Raw genomic sequence first — 16,193 nt, 5'->3', positions numbered from 1 at the left:
GTTCATTTAATACTGTATAATATATTCACATACTGTACTTTTACTCACATAGACTGCAGTGAACCGACTTTCTCACTGTAAAGCGACATTACTTCACACTGTAGATGCAATCTGCACTTGGTTGTGTTTGTGGGTGAAGGAGCTGAGAACATGAATCACCACTCTGACACACAAGCTGTTTATACGGTATATTAAATTCCAAGACAACATTTTGATCCTTAGTTTTTTTTTTGCATGAGCATAACATTATTCTTTAGTCGCTACTATCAGGATGAAAGAGCTGGTGGAGATTTGAATAATACAGTGCTATATTTGGTGAGCAATACTGTATATTGAGAGCTCTTGAGCAGCGGTGAAACAAAATTGATTGAAGGAAGACAAGACTAGAACATGGGCAGAGGCAAAACTGAAAATGCAAAAGTTCTGCTTCCTCTGGCAGCTTAAATAAATATAGCTGCTGACTGCTGGAAACTGAAACTGTTGTATGCAAATACAGAGGATCTTAAAAGTACACTATAAAAATGGTTGAATTACAAATCAGCGATAACAAAGGACGAAGAAAAATAGATTACAGTCATGTTTGTCTTTTGTGTTTACCACTGGACAATTCTTCACAACAGTGGTTACAGTACTTTTTAGACATATTATATTTTGAACTTTCTGCAGCAAAGCATTATGCTGTTTGACCAACTATTATAATTATGGATCACACAGATTCATATAAGGCTGTGCAGATCTCCTCCTTTTGCATGCTGAATATGGATGCCAAAACAAGGCGAAAGTGATATTAAAAATGAATGACAACAAAATGAAAAGGGCACCAGGTGGCGACATTAGTCTGTCTGAGCCTTCATTTGCAGAGGTGCTTACTATCAGCAAGGGAGATTTTAAAGGGCACCGTAGTCACGTTAGGACATTAACTTTTTGTTCTTTGGAACCAAGGTTTATTTATTTCTATCTTCTACTTTGTAAAAATGACCAAAAGCAAACAATCTTTGCTACAGTGCATAAACTATTACATTTTAAATATAATTTTTCAGTTCAGCTAACTACTCAATAGGGGGCAATAGTCATTTGGCCACCACAGTCCATTTTCCTGATTGTTTGCTTTATAAGAACTCATACATCTTTTAAATGTCTTTATTCACTGAAAGAGGCATTACAGTAAATTATGTTAATAATGATATTATAATAATGCATTTTAATTCAACAGCGCTTTTCAGGATACTCAGAGACACTTTTCTAAAAAAAACAGTACATTAGGCACAAAAATAGGTGAAGCAATAATGCATAAAATACAAGTGAAACCATAAAACTAGCAAGGTGATATGTAATATCAGTTGCATCATGGTAGTATGTTACATCAGGGCTTTTCAGTGTGTGAGACTGTGGGCCTCCCCGCAGACCAAGCTTAGAAAAACGTGCCCGCTTTTTAGTTTAGTTCAGTTCTAGCATGTACTGTAGATGGGATCATGTAGCAGCTACGTGATCCAATATACATCCAACAGTTGAGTTAAAATAGCCTAATAATGACATAATTTAAAACTGCAAGATTCTAGGTAAAGGAAAACAGTAAAATTCCCCCAAACTATTTCCATAACCAATTTAGAGTTATTTAAGCAATCCTAGAGCATGGTTCTCATTTGGTATCTAAAAAAAAATCTGTTTGTTAGAAATCCTTCTTGAACATCGGGTACACCTCAAGTCTCTAAGCCTCCCCTGAAACAGTTTGGTGCTCCCCAGGGGAGGCCCGCCTCCCACTTTGAAAACCCCTGTGTTAAATAAACCTGAGTGGAAAGTGGAAGAACAAGCCAATATCTGAAAGATCATCACATGAAAACTGAAGGGATCATATGTTACTCCTGTGGTGGGAATAAAACAATCAATATCTACAGACACATACACACCTCTGCAGCATAAAGAAAACTCCTTCTTGAATGACTCATTTCACCATTTTATTTACTTCAACTGCAATAGTGATTGAGCAAGGTTGATCCACAATGATTGTTTTGTTTTTGTTAATAATTAATTAATACTTTCACTGTCTGAGATGTCAAAAGTTAAACATGAACAAATTATGTTCTACTTATGCAGGTAACTAACATGAGTCTTGTTCCTCTTAACATGCTTAGTTAATTAATAAATCTTATGGTGCATGGACCGAACAGTGGATGTTGAACCAAAATCCAGTCCACATATTCGTTAAAATTGAAGACAAGAAAAATGGGAGAGCTCATGTTTGTATAAAAAATATAACATTTTATTTCCAGCTACAAAGTGAAACATGTAACATTTTTGTCACACTTCTCAATAAAATAGTAAAAAATACTGTCATACACTATTGATACACTCCGAAGCACAGAACACATTTGCCTTTTAAATTAACTTAAACTGTACAAATATATACATAATTTACACATCAACAATAAAAAAGGAATGAAATTACAATTCTTCCAGTCTTTTCTTCTATGTTTGTACACTTTTGTTTCTATATAGACACTTGGTTTCTTCCTTCTGACCTGAATCAGAAATAGTCAACATGTCTTATTTTGGTTTTTTTTCTCAGTGCCGTGGCAAAGCCCACTGTGTTCCATATCTAACCCTAAACTCAGCTCGCAGCTTGCTTTCTCATCCACATGCTGGGCGGAAACTCTGACCTTTCCTCTACTCTGTGAGCAGAGTGAGCTGCACAGACACAGAGACAAGGCCGACATTCAGGCCTGCGCTAACAGACACACACTCACACACACACATACACACAAGGAAACATTCAGACCTGTTTGTACAGGGGCACACTGGCCTGCTGTGGTCTGCGTGGTCCATCTACAGCTGCTTAGAGTTTTCAGGTCTGGTCTGGGCTTGGGGGGTGGGGGCAGTTATTCGACACCTCATTTAGAGAGGAGGTCATGGTTTAGATAAGGTATAAAAATGCATACATTAAAATGGACGGGTCTATTAGAGGGATTTCAAGGGGAATGGGCGGCAACCTGACAGTAGGTTTGTCAAAAATAGAAGTTATAGTGCAGGAATTTCTTGGAGCTGCTACGCAACCCTCTGTCTGAGTCTATGTGGCTGATGTGCACCAGCCATGCAAAACACACAGACACTGAGACAAGTGTCTGGACTACTTTTACAATGAGAAAATGACAAAATAAAACATTAAAAAAACATATATACTGAGCTGCAAAATGAGATGGAGTTCTGTTTGTTTTCAAGTCATAAGCTGCGATCATCCTTCAGTGGCTCACGCCATGTCTCCCACCATCTTCTTGTAGTACATGGACTCGAAGATGTCGTTCTCGCCGGGGCAGTTGTGGTGGCAGGCGCAGGACTTGATGAACATCATGTGCTTCTTCATGACCTGTCCGTCGGGGCATTTGAACTCCATGGGCAGGGTGGTGGTTCTGTGGGGGGTGCAACAGCGGCCATCCAGGCAGACGCCGCAGAACTTTGGCCTGTAGGACTTGGTGGTGGTGCAGCCAGAGATCTCAAACTTCATGGGCTTGGAGAGTCTGGGAGTACGGATGCACTTTTTTCCTTTCTGTAGGAGGGAAAGCATGAGAAACAGAAACTTCAGTAAGCATTCTTTGGTTATTTAAATGCTGACATTGTCTGTAGAGTCCATGAAAGCACTACAGTTTAACAAAAACTCACCCTGATGCTCTGCTCCAGCTGTGACTCGCATGGTCGCACCATACACAACCGGGTCTGTTTCTCCAGGCGGCATTCGCGGTTATCATTGGTGACCCTGGTGGAGATCCCGAGGCCGCAAGTCTTTGAGCATGCGCTCCATTCAGTAGTCTGAACCAGGCAGTTCTCCCTCATCATGGAGGGATCTGGGCCAAAGGTCTCTTCCTCTCTGTAGGCTGTAAACACAGGAGGAAACACTGGATTAGAAAGATCCTGATTATGGCTAATTTCTGTATGAAGACCAACAAAGAAACTACAGCCTTGTGTGCTTCAAAACGACCTTATGATACAGAATAGGAGACTAACTTACCGGCCAAAGCAGAACCCACAAAACTGTGTCTGTAGGGAGAATCGCACTCCCACTCCTCACAGCACTTCCCTGGCACCTTGACCCGTCTTGGCATGGGGCAGTCAGGGCTGGGCAGCCGGATGTCCATGGAGCAAAGGGGGACACAGCCCACAGCTCCGTCCAGACAGGTACACTGGTACTTGCAGCTGCTCTGGAAAGTCTCTCCACTCTTGTACACCATGCCTCCGAACACACAGGTGGCTCCATCTCGAGCTGTGGGGGAAACGACAAGGGGAAAGGTCACGATTCGGTTCATGCATTAAGGCAAGTGTATTAAGACACTTCTGTAATGGCGCACAGCAGGACGTCACAGAAAAAGTCATTATTTTACTTTTCCATGGCTCACCTGTGCACACTCCTATACGTCTGTTGATGGGGGGCTCCGAAGTCACAGTAGAGGCCTTTGTGTGGGTCACACAGGTCTCTCTCAGTGCAGAGCTCCCCCATCTGTTTGGCGCAGACCCTGCAGCAGCCGCAGCCATCCAGCACCAGGCTCACTCCTGGGGGGGCACTGAGGGGGGGTGGAGGGGCACGAACACTGGTTGCCACACTCCTGACCTGCAGCCTGAGCAGAAGACACACACAGACATGTGCTTAGTTAAATATAATCTCCACAAACTGTATTACAGCTGTAGTTTTACATCCAGCACAAAGTGAATTCAGTGTTTTTAAGATTAGAGCTTATGTCATGTTTTGAGAAGAGCAAAGTTTAAAGTTTCAAAGCATTGCTTGTATATTTAAAGATAAACCTAAATCGACCAGGGCAGTCATTTTCAGTGTTTTTTAGACTTACCATGTGTGAGAGCATGATGCACAGGAAAGGCAGCAAAATCATTTTCTTCATTCCAGCAGACATCTTTTCTTCCTTGTAGAAATAGATTCTAGTTGTTCCTTAAGTCTTGTTGAGAAAGTCTTCCTTTAGTCTCAGAGTTTGAGCTTGAGAAACCTTTTCTGATCAAGTTGATCTCTTGTCTCGTTCGCCTCGTAAGGTTTCTCTGCTGCTCCGGTCACAGTCTTTCCTTTCTTGCCTTAGTGAAAGCTAGAGTTTAGCTTCGGTAGGGGAGTTGATCTGAGTTCTGACTGCACGGCCCAGCTCCCTTTATACTCGCTGGCCCTGGAAGCACGTCACTGGGGGCTGAATGGAGAGCCAGCCCTGGACAAACATGGACATACTTGGCATTCTTTCCTCGCTTCCTGACCCCCACTCCAGACATCCCACATTCCTGCTGTCTGAAGGCAAGGCTCTGCTGCTCGGCCAAACAACACTCTCTCTCTCTCAGAGCGGCTTTCATCTGGAATGGGAGGTTAAGTCTGGTTAGAGACCTGGGACCCCACACTGGGAATTCCTGAACACTGACTTCACAAACAGACAGCCGGTACCTATAAATATTCATTTAAAAAAAAAAACGAGCACAGTTCAAACGTGAAGGCACAAAGACCTTAACATGAAAGAAAAATGGACAACAGGTAGAAAGTTGTAAACATGCAATGATTCAATTAACTGACTGAAGTGTAAAGGGTGGTTAAGACTTTAAGCCCGCAAAGCATTCATCAGCTTTGGCTTCAAAGGAGCACACCCATCATCTACTTTAGTAAATTAACAGCTGTTAGGGAAAGGAAATTCATTTGAATCATTAGCTTGAGCTGGTTATCTATCAAGGTGCTCGATCCTGCACAGAGACTTGGCAACCGCTGCAAGTCTTGTAACTTTGTCTTCTGCCCTGGTGTGGTTACATCTGGGACACAGCAGTGGCTGAACTGCAGCTTTAAGCGCTACTTGTTAAAACGCATTATGAGAACATTGTGATCTCTTATGCATGAATGAAACATTTTGATCACAAAAACTACCTCCAGTCCTGTTTCATGATACACATAATATACAAATTATTTTGTCATGATCTGACCTCCCTCTGACCCATAATATGTACACCAGATACAGACTCAATTAAAAGTAGCAGTGGTGGAAGCATTCCCAACCTTTACTCAACAAACAGTAGCAATGCCACAATGCAAAAATACCCCAATACAAGTAAAAGCCCTGCATTTAAAATCCTCAGAAAACTGGTCCCTGTGACTGATATATTCATATATTTTACATCATTAGGTTGTCAATACTGCTGCGTCAGTGCATAAGAAGCATTCTACTATTGTTGTGGTGGAGCCAGTTGTAACTACTGTGTATACAGTTGATCCAGATGATTCCAACCTAGCCGTCGAGTCCCTTCCAAAGAGTGATAAATTGGAGTTGCGACACAATTAATGACATACAAAAGAAGAAAAACAATGTTCTGCCACACAAATTTTTATAAATCGTCTGGACTTTTCTCATTGCAGCTCTTTGGGCTTATTTTTATGACACTATCTGAAATTACTGGTTTAATCTTTCACAATGCATTGCAGTAATGTCTTGTGTAACTTGTACTTAAATGCAATACTTGAGTATTGTTACTTTGTTACTTTCCAAGGAACTCCCAGTCTAACTTTCATGATTACAAAAATGCAAGCTACTAGTCTGTAAATAACTTCAGCATCACATACCCACTTCATCCAGTTTTCCTAATTTGTGATGCACATAAATGATCATATGACACAACACTCCAGTTTAGTTAATATTGAACCTAACAGATTTGACAGGTAGAATAATCTGTCCTTTATTTCAGCTGTGGAATACTACAAGTTGATCCCGACAGTCTGTTTCCTGAGTTACCTGAGCTGAATGTGCTGCCCTGCCAAGGTATGCAGTACAGGTATTGAGGGGACAAAGACTAATGTTCTCAGTTAATGGCACTTCCCGAAATGGCTGTTTGTTGACTTGAGCATTCAGCTGCTTTTTTTTTACTCCCTGAAAAGGCTGAGAGGAACAAAGCCTGAGGATTTTATCTCACATTTGACAGGGCTTTTTGACTCCACTGGGTCTTAGTCAGGACAAATCATGATTAAAAGAGTTGACTCTGGTGAAAGTGCATGAAGGAATGAGGGGCAGATATTACGGGAACAAAGGCTACATGTTCTCTGGCTTCTCACCTGCTTAATGAGGTTTAGTCTCTGACTAACTTAAAAAGGCCAGGTGTGCCCTGTCCCTGGCCAGGCTTATTTTACTACATCAAACCCTAGCGTGGAGGGTTGCAGGAAAGAGGCTAGACGGAGGTTTGTGTATTTTTTTGAAAAAGGGGATCACACACCAGGCCAGACTCTTATGAAAGGCGGCCCTGCTGCTTCTCCAGCCAGCGAATCGGAAATGAAAAACTCCCAGAGAAACCTGGAGCTGAAGGAATGTGAGGGAGAAGCCAGCAGACAGGGCTCTTACTACAGAGGAAGCTTTCCCATATAAGGACGTCTGCTCTTTTCCTAATATGGATATTTTCTTTCTCTATGCTGGCTCAGTACAGTAGGGGCTCCTGTTAGACCATCTGAGCAAGGAAAAACACAGCCGTGAGTGAAAGTGTGGTGTGTGTGTGTGTGTGTGTGTGCTGTCAGTCATTGCAGCCTCAGGGCCCAAACTTCAGCTCCATGATATCTAATGGAAACAGCTTGATGGAGGAACGTATGCCGGCCACGCTGCAAAACAGAACTCAAACTTGGCTGACATTTGTATCTTATGTGCAGAGTAATGCAGCTTCTGTCAGGTTGTTTATTGATTCAGTTTATCATACATCACAGGCAATTTTCTGAATGGTTTCAAGGAATGTCATTTGAAAATAAAGTAAAATCCTACAGTAATTGTCCTTATTTGGGTGATTAAACTCATTTGAATGCCTTTTAAAGACTGCAAGACAGAGTAATAGAGTATTGAAGGTATATCTGAGTGGTCTACTCAGAAAAATGCATCTATGAGTTGCAAGATTTTTAGAAAACACAATGAATGTTGTTTTGACTGTAATGTTAACTGAGCTCAGTCTGTCAGTCTCCAGGTTTCCTTGCTGAATATCAGTAGGCCGACTGGCCATGTGCTCACTTTTCTGCAGATCTGGATGTGTGGATGGGTTGACTGTGGTGGCCAAAGGAAACCGCTCTGTGTGTGGTAGAAACAGATATGTCTAGGCTAAGTATAGACCAAGCTATTTGTCTAAAAAAGTAGATGTGGATTAAAATCAGTAATGGAACTGTGGTGGTGATACAACGTCGGGGGAGTCTTGTGCTTGTTGGCATCAGTGTTGTTAAACATACCTGCGTGCATGTTGGAAAAATAATTATTGTTCTTTGAGCAAACCAATGCATGCAAATTATAAGTGTGCCGGTGATGTTGGGATTCTCTCATACTGTTAGGGTCCCGTTGAAATTATTTAAAACCATCACTAAATAACACCCCTATAATATAAAATGTGTTTTATTTCCTTTAAACCTCCAATAACTAAGATTTTTAGGGGCAGCGGAAACAAGCTGTAAACAGAACAATGACACATTAACACATAAGTGGATATGGCAAACTTGTTAGCCTATTTACACATCCGGCAGATATGGAACACCACTATAAAAACAATTGCCTGTACGGTGAGACTCAACCAAAACAGTGGGGGAGAGTAGGTATACTATATACAGTAACACTATAAAACCACAATGATAACATCATGCTGATATATTGTTTCACAGTTTTTATGTTTCTAAATAAAAATGTACCCACAGCACCTCCACCCTTACCAAGACAATGAACTGGTAGAGTGATGTTCCTTATTTAGCTTTGAAGTCACACTGATTTAAGGCCATGTGACTCATAGTAATTCCTGGCCTGCCATCTATCCTAGTCAGGCTTTACGTACATTGCTTCCTGCTACTTATAGCCTCATTACTTCACTGCTCGTTTCATAGCTACTGTGTGACATCACAAGGCTACATAACTGTGTCAGCTGGGAATTTTCCAACTTTAGGATCTGTGGAGATGACAGACTCAGTGTCTGACCAGACAACATTTTTATATCCCCACATCAGGCTCGATGGTGACGACACCATCCTCATTCAGTCGCTCCTTCAGACGTGGAAAGGGGATATTATTCCCATTTCCATCACACCATAGTTGATGATGTCATACGTGATGCTGATGTCACAGAGGAGGCCTCTGTGTCCTGTGGGAGCTCTTCTAGCTGTTTCCATGGTTCCCACACACTGCTTGTATTCAGTACAGCTGCAGTCATACATTCCCACTTTCAAAGCTAAATTGTTAGATAAACATCAAAAGTAAAAAACGGCAGATCAGTCACACCAAACACTCTGTCCTGAGGCTGCATTTTTGTTCCACACTGGGTCACATATAGACTTTAATTTCACAGTGAACGTTTTTAGTTCATGTAGGGTTTCTAAAATCATCTGTCTTTAATTTGCGTTTGTGTACTTTCGATTTTATGCCAGTTTTAGAAAAATGCGTAAGGTTTAGTGGATGAATTTATCCAAACCACGCTGCATTTAGTGGACTTCACATCTACACGTTAAAAGGCAGTCTAATACAACAACCCAGCAATAAATGCCTGTATTAAATTTTTGGTCGTTCAAATTTAGGATCACTTTGGAGGCTGTAGTTTGAACTGGCAACTAAGTGTATATGTATATGAACCTAGAGCGTTCTGTCCCAAACTGGGTCCATATTTGAAGCTCTGGTTGTGTTATCTGCACTCAGCTGTCCTTTCAACTAAATTCCATTAGTGGTAGCTGGCAGCCTATTTGAGGAATGTTCCTTGGTTTTATCCTTCAAACCAACCATCATATACCACTGTGTAAACTGCACATGAAACCAAGATCTCAAAATGATTTTCCTGCCTGTATATTTCTGCTTCTTTGAACTCCTGGGCGACCTGCAGAGAGACGGTGAGGGTGGAAAAGTTGAAAACAACATGGTGGAAAACAGGAGAGAAAGTACTGCTATTTTGTCATTTATTGACATTTTAGGCATTTTAGTTGACTTTCATTGAGAACGGTGGAAAAATAAGCACATATACTTATATCAACATTGCACACAGCCACGAATAAGGAATGCAGGACAAAGGAACAACTCTGCCAAGACAGCAAAATAAGTGCAAAACATTATTGTGTCATCTGCAATGTGCAATTCCTCAGCAAAGCAAACAGGCTAATAAAGACGTGCTGGGAAAGTAAATCGCTGCTTTCTTTTACTGTTTGGAGATTGTCTGCAAAAACACTTAGAGGGGAAATTTTAAATGGAAGTGACGGTGATCTGTTGACATTTAACAATGGAGAAGGGACAGGTCAATTACTGAGAGATGAAAGAGTTGAATACTGATGGAAACTGTTTGAAGCTTGCCTATGAAGAGACAAGTAGTGGAAACTAATAATGGATTTGGAGCCTGGGATGATTTGTTGAGATTTAACAATGGCGTTGGTGGGCAGATGAATTGTCAAGATGGAAACTGTGTCTATTTAAAGCCTAGAGTGGTGGAAAATGTTCAGACTGGAAACATGCATGAGACCCAATCTTTTTCAGGCACAGCCAGCATAAAATAGTTGGGTCTAGGATTACTTGGGCTAATGGGCCGAGTTATTATATATTGACCGTTAGATGCCAGAGGGGCATAGTTGGAAGGTAGATTGCATTTTTTTGGTCAAATTTTCTCATAAATCATTTAGTTAGGGTCACTGAGGGGAATGCATTTGCCAGTCTTTGTTAACAAGGGAGAAGATATTTCTTTCATGTGCCTTGGACAAAGCATGTGGAGCTCGCAGGTGGAAACTAGCACTGGATTGAGTGCATGGGAACATTTGCACAGATATAACAAGGGGGGATTGATGGGTGGCTGAATTGTCAAAGGCAGAGAGAGAGAGTGAAAAGTGCCTTTTTAAAAACCTGTGTCCTGGAAAGTGTTTAGACTACAGACACTGATGAGAATTTGGGTTGTAACTCTTTCAACAAACAGCAGAAACTCATCTCAGCTGTTGATTTACTGCCACACACATGGATATGGATGTAAGGTGGTCTTAACTCAAACACAGCCCCATGTGGTTCCAGGATGGCCTCTGTTCTGTTTCAGTGACCTGTCAGCTGAAGGTCGAAGGGTGTTTCTAATCTTAGACTTCATGCCCGAAATACCTCTGCACCTCTGGAAGTCATATTGAACCGTGATGGTCAGATGAAACCAGGCAGAATCTTGGGGCAACGTGACTTCAGTCTTGTCCATGGAGCCAGCTCTTCATCATCATGAAACCATTGGCAATAAAAACTAAGAAAGCTGCCTTTTTCAGATTTAAAGATGCCTGTGCTAAAACAGTGAACGCTGAGGATCATATAGTGTCTATGACCTTAAAGATGGTCTGCCCTTTACAGGTGATGGTTTCTAAATATAGCGTGGGTCTGGCCACACACAGTGCTACAACTACAATGAAAGCATTAAACTGGAGCACACAGAGAATGACTAAGCTTGTCAGTTTGCTGAAGGTCTGTTCACTAAAAAGGAATAGTTCCACATTTTTTCTTGCTGGAAGTTAGATGAGAAGATCGATAACATTCTCATGGCTGTGGTTTAAGTATGGAGCTAGAGCCAGGTGGTGATTAGCGTAGCTTAACATTAAAACTGGATGTAAGAGGAACACATAGACTAGTTCTGTCCAATGCTAAAAAAATGCACCAGATAGACAAGTTGTGGTTTAACATGGTGAAAGACATTTTGACATGTCACAGTAAAAATAGCACAGGTATGAATAATAAAATTTATGATGGCTGAATTCCATTTAGTGGCTTCAGGGTCCTGGCATTTTGCATGTTGGCTCAATGTCACACTGTCACTGCCTTGATATTTTCAGTAACATCTGTGCTTTGTCAAGTCAAAATATCTGCTGTAAAAAAAGGCCTTCAGCCAAGCGTCACAACTTCCTACAGTCTTTCTAGAGGAAGTGTTGTTCGTTGAGAAATAGTTACAGCATGTAACGCCCTCTAAAACCGCAAACTGACTTTTCACATTTCTGTTTGTGTACATACTAAACAAACAGATACAAAGTGTTATTTAGTGAGTTTTAGTCCAGGCTAACTGTTTCCCCCTTCTTCCAGTATGTAAGCTAAGCTAGACTCACTGTCTCCTGTCTCCAACTCAATATGTAATGGACACACTGAGAAGCCTGCAAGTTGCAGTGGAAGAAGACAGGACTGGCAAGTAAAGAGGAATTACACTAAAACTTACATAACCCAATGGACGAAACCGAAAAGTATTATTTGCACAACCAATCACGTGGCAATAATTGGAGGTGACGGTGTATTGCAAGTTGGTAAGTAAGCTGTGTGCAATGCAGCAGCTAAAATCAAATGCAGGGCTTCTTTTTGGTCACATTCTAGTTGTTTTGCTTGTGTGAACCTAAAAATTTCCGCAGTAAGAGATGGTTTTATGTGAAAATGCCATTATATTTTGCTTTTAAGCCTATGATCATTGTGGTGTTTTTTTGCCATAAATCTGTCATTTTTGCCTTTGTAAATATGCCGACTCAAAAGCTCTTGGAGATCACACATACGCATTCGTGAAAAGTGGCTTACTACAAGTGCTTTTAACCTCCATAGAAACAAGAGAAAAATGTCATCAAATTACTGCCAGCCTTAAGAGACATGTTGCTGAAACCAAAATGCCTGCAAACCACTGATTTTCAAATGTACAATACATGTACTTTTTTCTTACGACATGCTTTGCGCTTTCGTGGCATCAGACACGTTACACTGTTTTGCCGGATGAGGTCCAAGCCACCTAGACATTTTTTAATTGGACACATCTGTGGAAGTGAGTCTCTGAAGCACCACAATCAGTCACTGTTGCTTTTTAAATTTCAAAGTGACTTTTATCATCCAGTTACAGCAGGGCAAATAATCTCGGCAGGTTTTCAGTGTTCTCAAATTTACTCACCTTGTGGTTCACTGTGCCAGACCACATCCTAACTTTTTTCAATATTTGAATATGAAAAAAATCCATGTTGTGAACTGTTTGAATTGAAGGTCTTGTGGTTCACACAGAGTAGGCCGTGAATGTAAATGCATATTCTGTAGCCTTCTGAGGCCACTGCCTCCCTGCAGGAATGTCAGCTTCCCCCTATTAGCTTGGCACACGACTGCATACCTCAGCTAATTAGCTTCCTGTAAAAGCCTTGAATAAAAACATCAGCTTTAATCACACGCTGCTGCTTTGTCTCATTCACTGCCAAGCTAAATGTTACTTCAAGCAGAGAAAAAAACTGACATTTTGCTTTGTGGGTTTCTGCTTCCCAGACAGGTGTTTCAATCTGTGATGTGCAGCAATCCAGGTCAAGACTTCACCTTAACATTCCTCAACATCAAATAAACTCTGACTGTTTTTCTATCATTAGACTTTTTGAAGGCTTTCATTTAAATTCATACTGAGGTTGCCTGAGATGTCAAACTGATCTTGAAAGTGCGTGTTTTACTGGATGGGTATTTACTGGCTGTCAGCAGGAGAACTGTGCTGCACACAGTTTCACATAAAGCTTAGTGGCTGCTTTTACTGTTTGTTTGTTTACTGTCAGAAACGGAGTGTTCCTGCCACAGATCTTGTTGACTAGTTTCTGATTATTTAGCAGTGCATAGCACAAATCTGAATTCACTGTACCTCAGTCAAACTTACCAAGTATTTACAAGCTGCTTGTTTACCTCATAGATGAGTATACCCACAACCCCTCACAGACCTTAGAGATTTACAGGAGAACGACTGCAACAGCAACGACTAAGTCATGTGAAGATTTGTATGTCTTTCCTGCAGTCATAATGGACACATTTGAGGTTCAAAGTTCATTCTTGACCTTGGAAACAATCCCACTTGGACCAGTAGCTATTCTGGAGCTTTCAATCATATCATGATCATCTGTGATATATATGTTAGGTTGATAGAGCAAACCTGTCGTGTTTCAGGTCACCCAATGAGTCTAAGTCAAATATTAACTCTTATTTTAGCTCCAATCTGGTCTCCTCCTGAAGGACATATCTGGCTCTTAAGCTGCCAAATGTTCCACTATATTCACCAGATAGACACTAACTGTGTCAATCTGCTGTTTGGTGCTGGGCAGGTAGCATAGAGTGGGTTTATTAGGGCTTCTTTTCTGAAAACAGCTGCCTGCTGCTGTTGAGAGCGAGAATAGAACCAAAACAGTGAAGTTGCAGAACAGCATACCAAAACAATGAGCTGAAAGATGCTGAGAAGCACTTTAGAGCTGAGGGAAAATGAATTGTCAGGTGATAATTCTCTGTGTTTGTCATGTAGATGAAGCTCCTTCTGCTCTGAACACAATGGGACAATGATGTGCCAAGCAACAGGAAATCAGAGAATGTTGTGCCCATATCTTTAAAGAGACCTGCTCCATCAATATAGCGCAAGACTCTGGCAAGATAAGATGAGACTGACTCTGTGTTTACATCGATGTTTACCAAATGCTGAACTTTTAGCCTAATTTTGTTGTACAACCAAAATAAATGACCTTAATCGTTAATTATTAATGTAAAAATATTGATTTTAGCAGCGTTAAAGTGCTAAAATACAATTGCATGACAACTGAGGAATAAAGATCATGTCATATGATTGAAAGTTCCAGAGCAAAATGGACCTTGAGTTAATATCGTTTTATTGACACTTTTATATTTTATGTATTGGCATTGTAATAATATTGTCACAGGTCACACTGTCATATTAATGGATGATCAATAAAAGAAAGGGTTACTAAGTGTGTCTGTACACTCTCTACTCCCCTTATGTAATCAAAAATAGTAGTAGCACTGTATTCCTCCAGCAACTCTATGACTAATGGCATGAATTCATACACTTCATACTTCACTGTGGTTTAAACATAAAACCAGCCCACAGATTCTGCTGCCCATACTGGCACTAACATCAACGCAAAGAAAAACAACCGATCGATCTGACAGAACAATGTTCAAGCCACAAACGCTCTTATTAGGGAAGTGTGCAATGAGTCCCTTTCATCACTGCTGGAGCTTTGGCTTTACAGATGAAAAGCCATTCGGACTCTTTGGCATCAACGACCAAAAAAACCAGTGTCTGTGTGGTGTCTGGACTGAAAGAACATTCAAAGTCAACAATAGAGCTGTCCTCTGATGGAGTTGTTAGTGCTGAACACTGCAAAAGGGAACACCATTTTCAGATGACTCATCAGAATGAGCAAAAGGTGAACGATTAGGGTGAGGAGGACTGTTTCTTCATAAACAGCTGAAAAAATATTGCTCTTTGAGGGCTTTCCCGTTTGCTAGGCTGTCACTGTAAACACAAATGTGTTCTTAACTCAATAAGGGATTGAAAAATAATATTGTTAGCTGCTGCGTCATAACATGTTGATGGAATAATGAACTGTGCTTTTGTGACCGGTGGTTTTGGTGAGCAAACTGTTCCCAATAAACTTGATACTTGATAAACTTGATAGAATTGTGCTGTGCCTTATAGAAACAGCATGGCCAGGGTTCCCATCTGCTTTAATTGTTTCCAGATATGCAGTTTCTGCACAGTGGCAAACGGGACCCCTCCCCGTCTGTCTGTGTGTCTGAAACGAAAGGCCTCTCCCCAACTGTCTGCGAGCTGCAAGGTCAGACTGCAGCCTACACCCACAACCTATGTCTGTCTGTCTGTTTGTCTGTCTGCCTGGTGGCAATCTGACCCCTTTGTGCTCGTCTATGTGTCTGTTAGCTGAAAGATCACAGCTGGCCTCTCGTTACTCAGTGTTTTCTCTCTCCTTTGCTGAAAGTAGCTCTCACTGTATGTTTTCTGTGGGTCTGTGAGAAGAATGGCTTCTGCTTTTTCCAATACGTTAAATTAACCAAGAGAAATGGAGTAATTCAGTAATTCTGTAAAATAGGGACAGGACAATGACAATATTTTGGGGCAAGATGCAGGTTAAAAATGTGTAGGAATAAGTTCAGGGTCTGTGTTAATGCACAAACTAGTAAAGGAAAGTGTAATACCTCACCATACCCACATAAATAAGTCAAAAATGTAATTTGCTGAGAGATTGCTCTTTACCTTGCAGCATACCTGTCCATTCCAAACTGACAGTGGAAAATATGATGCTCCCATCATCCTCTTCACACCAACATGGAATATTGTCCAGCTGGAACAGCGGAAGGTGGATTCCTCAGCAAAGTGAGGAGGAAGTGATGACGCAGGAAGGAGTCATCGCTCAGCTAGCTGTCAAACCGACAGCAGACAAACCAAGTTTCACA

General features: G+C 41.1%; 1 protein-coding gene across 1 annotated transcript; it reads right to left on the bottom strand.

The window, feature by feature from the left end:
- Positions 1-2,238: 2,238 nt before the first annotated feature.
- LOC119909085 (CCN family member 2-like) lies at positions 2,239-5,122 on the bottom strand. Its single transcript, XM_038727140.1, is given in 7 exon segments — positions 2,239-3,541; positions 3,655-3,866; positions 4,001-4,252; positions 4,386-4,416; positions 4,418-4,546; positions 4,548-4,604; positions 4,833-5,122. Coding segments are annotated over 7 exon segments (1,041 nt in total). The 5' UTR covers positions 4,896-5,122; the 3' UTR covers positions 2,239-3,244.
- Between the last annotated feature and the right edge of the window lie 11,071 nt (positions 5,123-16,193).

This window comes from Micropterus salmoides, unplaced genomic scaffold (genome assembly GCF_014851395.1).
Source record: "Micropterus salmoides isolate LMB-PRFRI ecotype aquatic unplaced genomic scaffold, ASM1485139v1 Ms_hic_scaffold_18, whole genome shotgun sequence".
Lineage (NCBI taxonomy): Eukaryota > Metazoa > Chordata > Actinopteri > Centrarchiformes > Centrarchidae > Micropterus > Micropterus salmoides.
The sequence above is the reverse complement of the archived record's forward strand: the minus strand, read 5'-3'. Positions and strand labels throughout refer to the sequence as shown.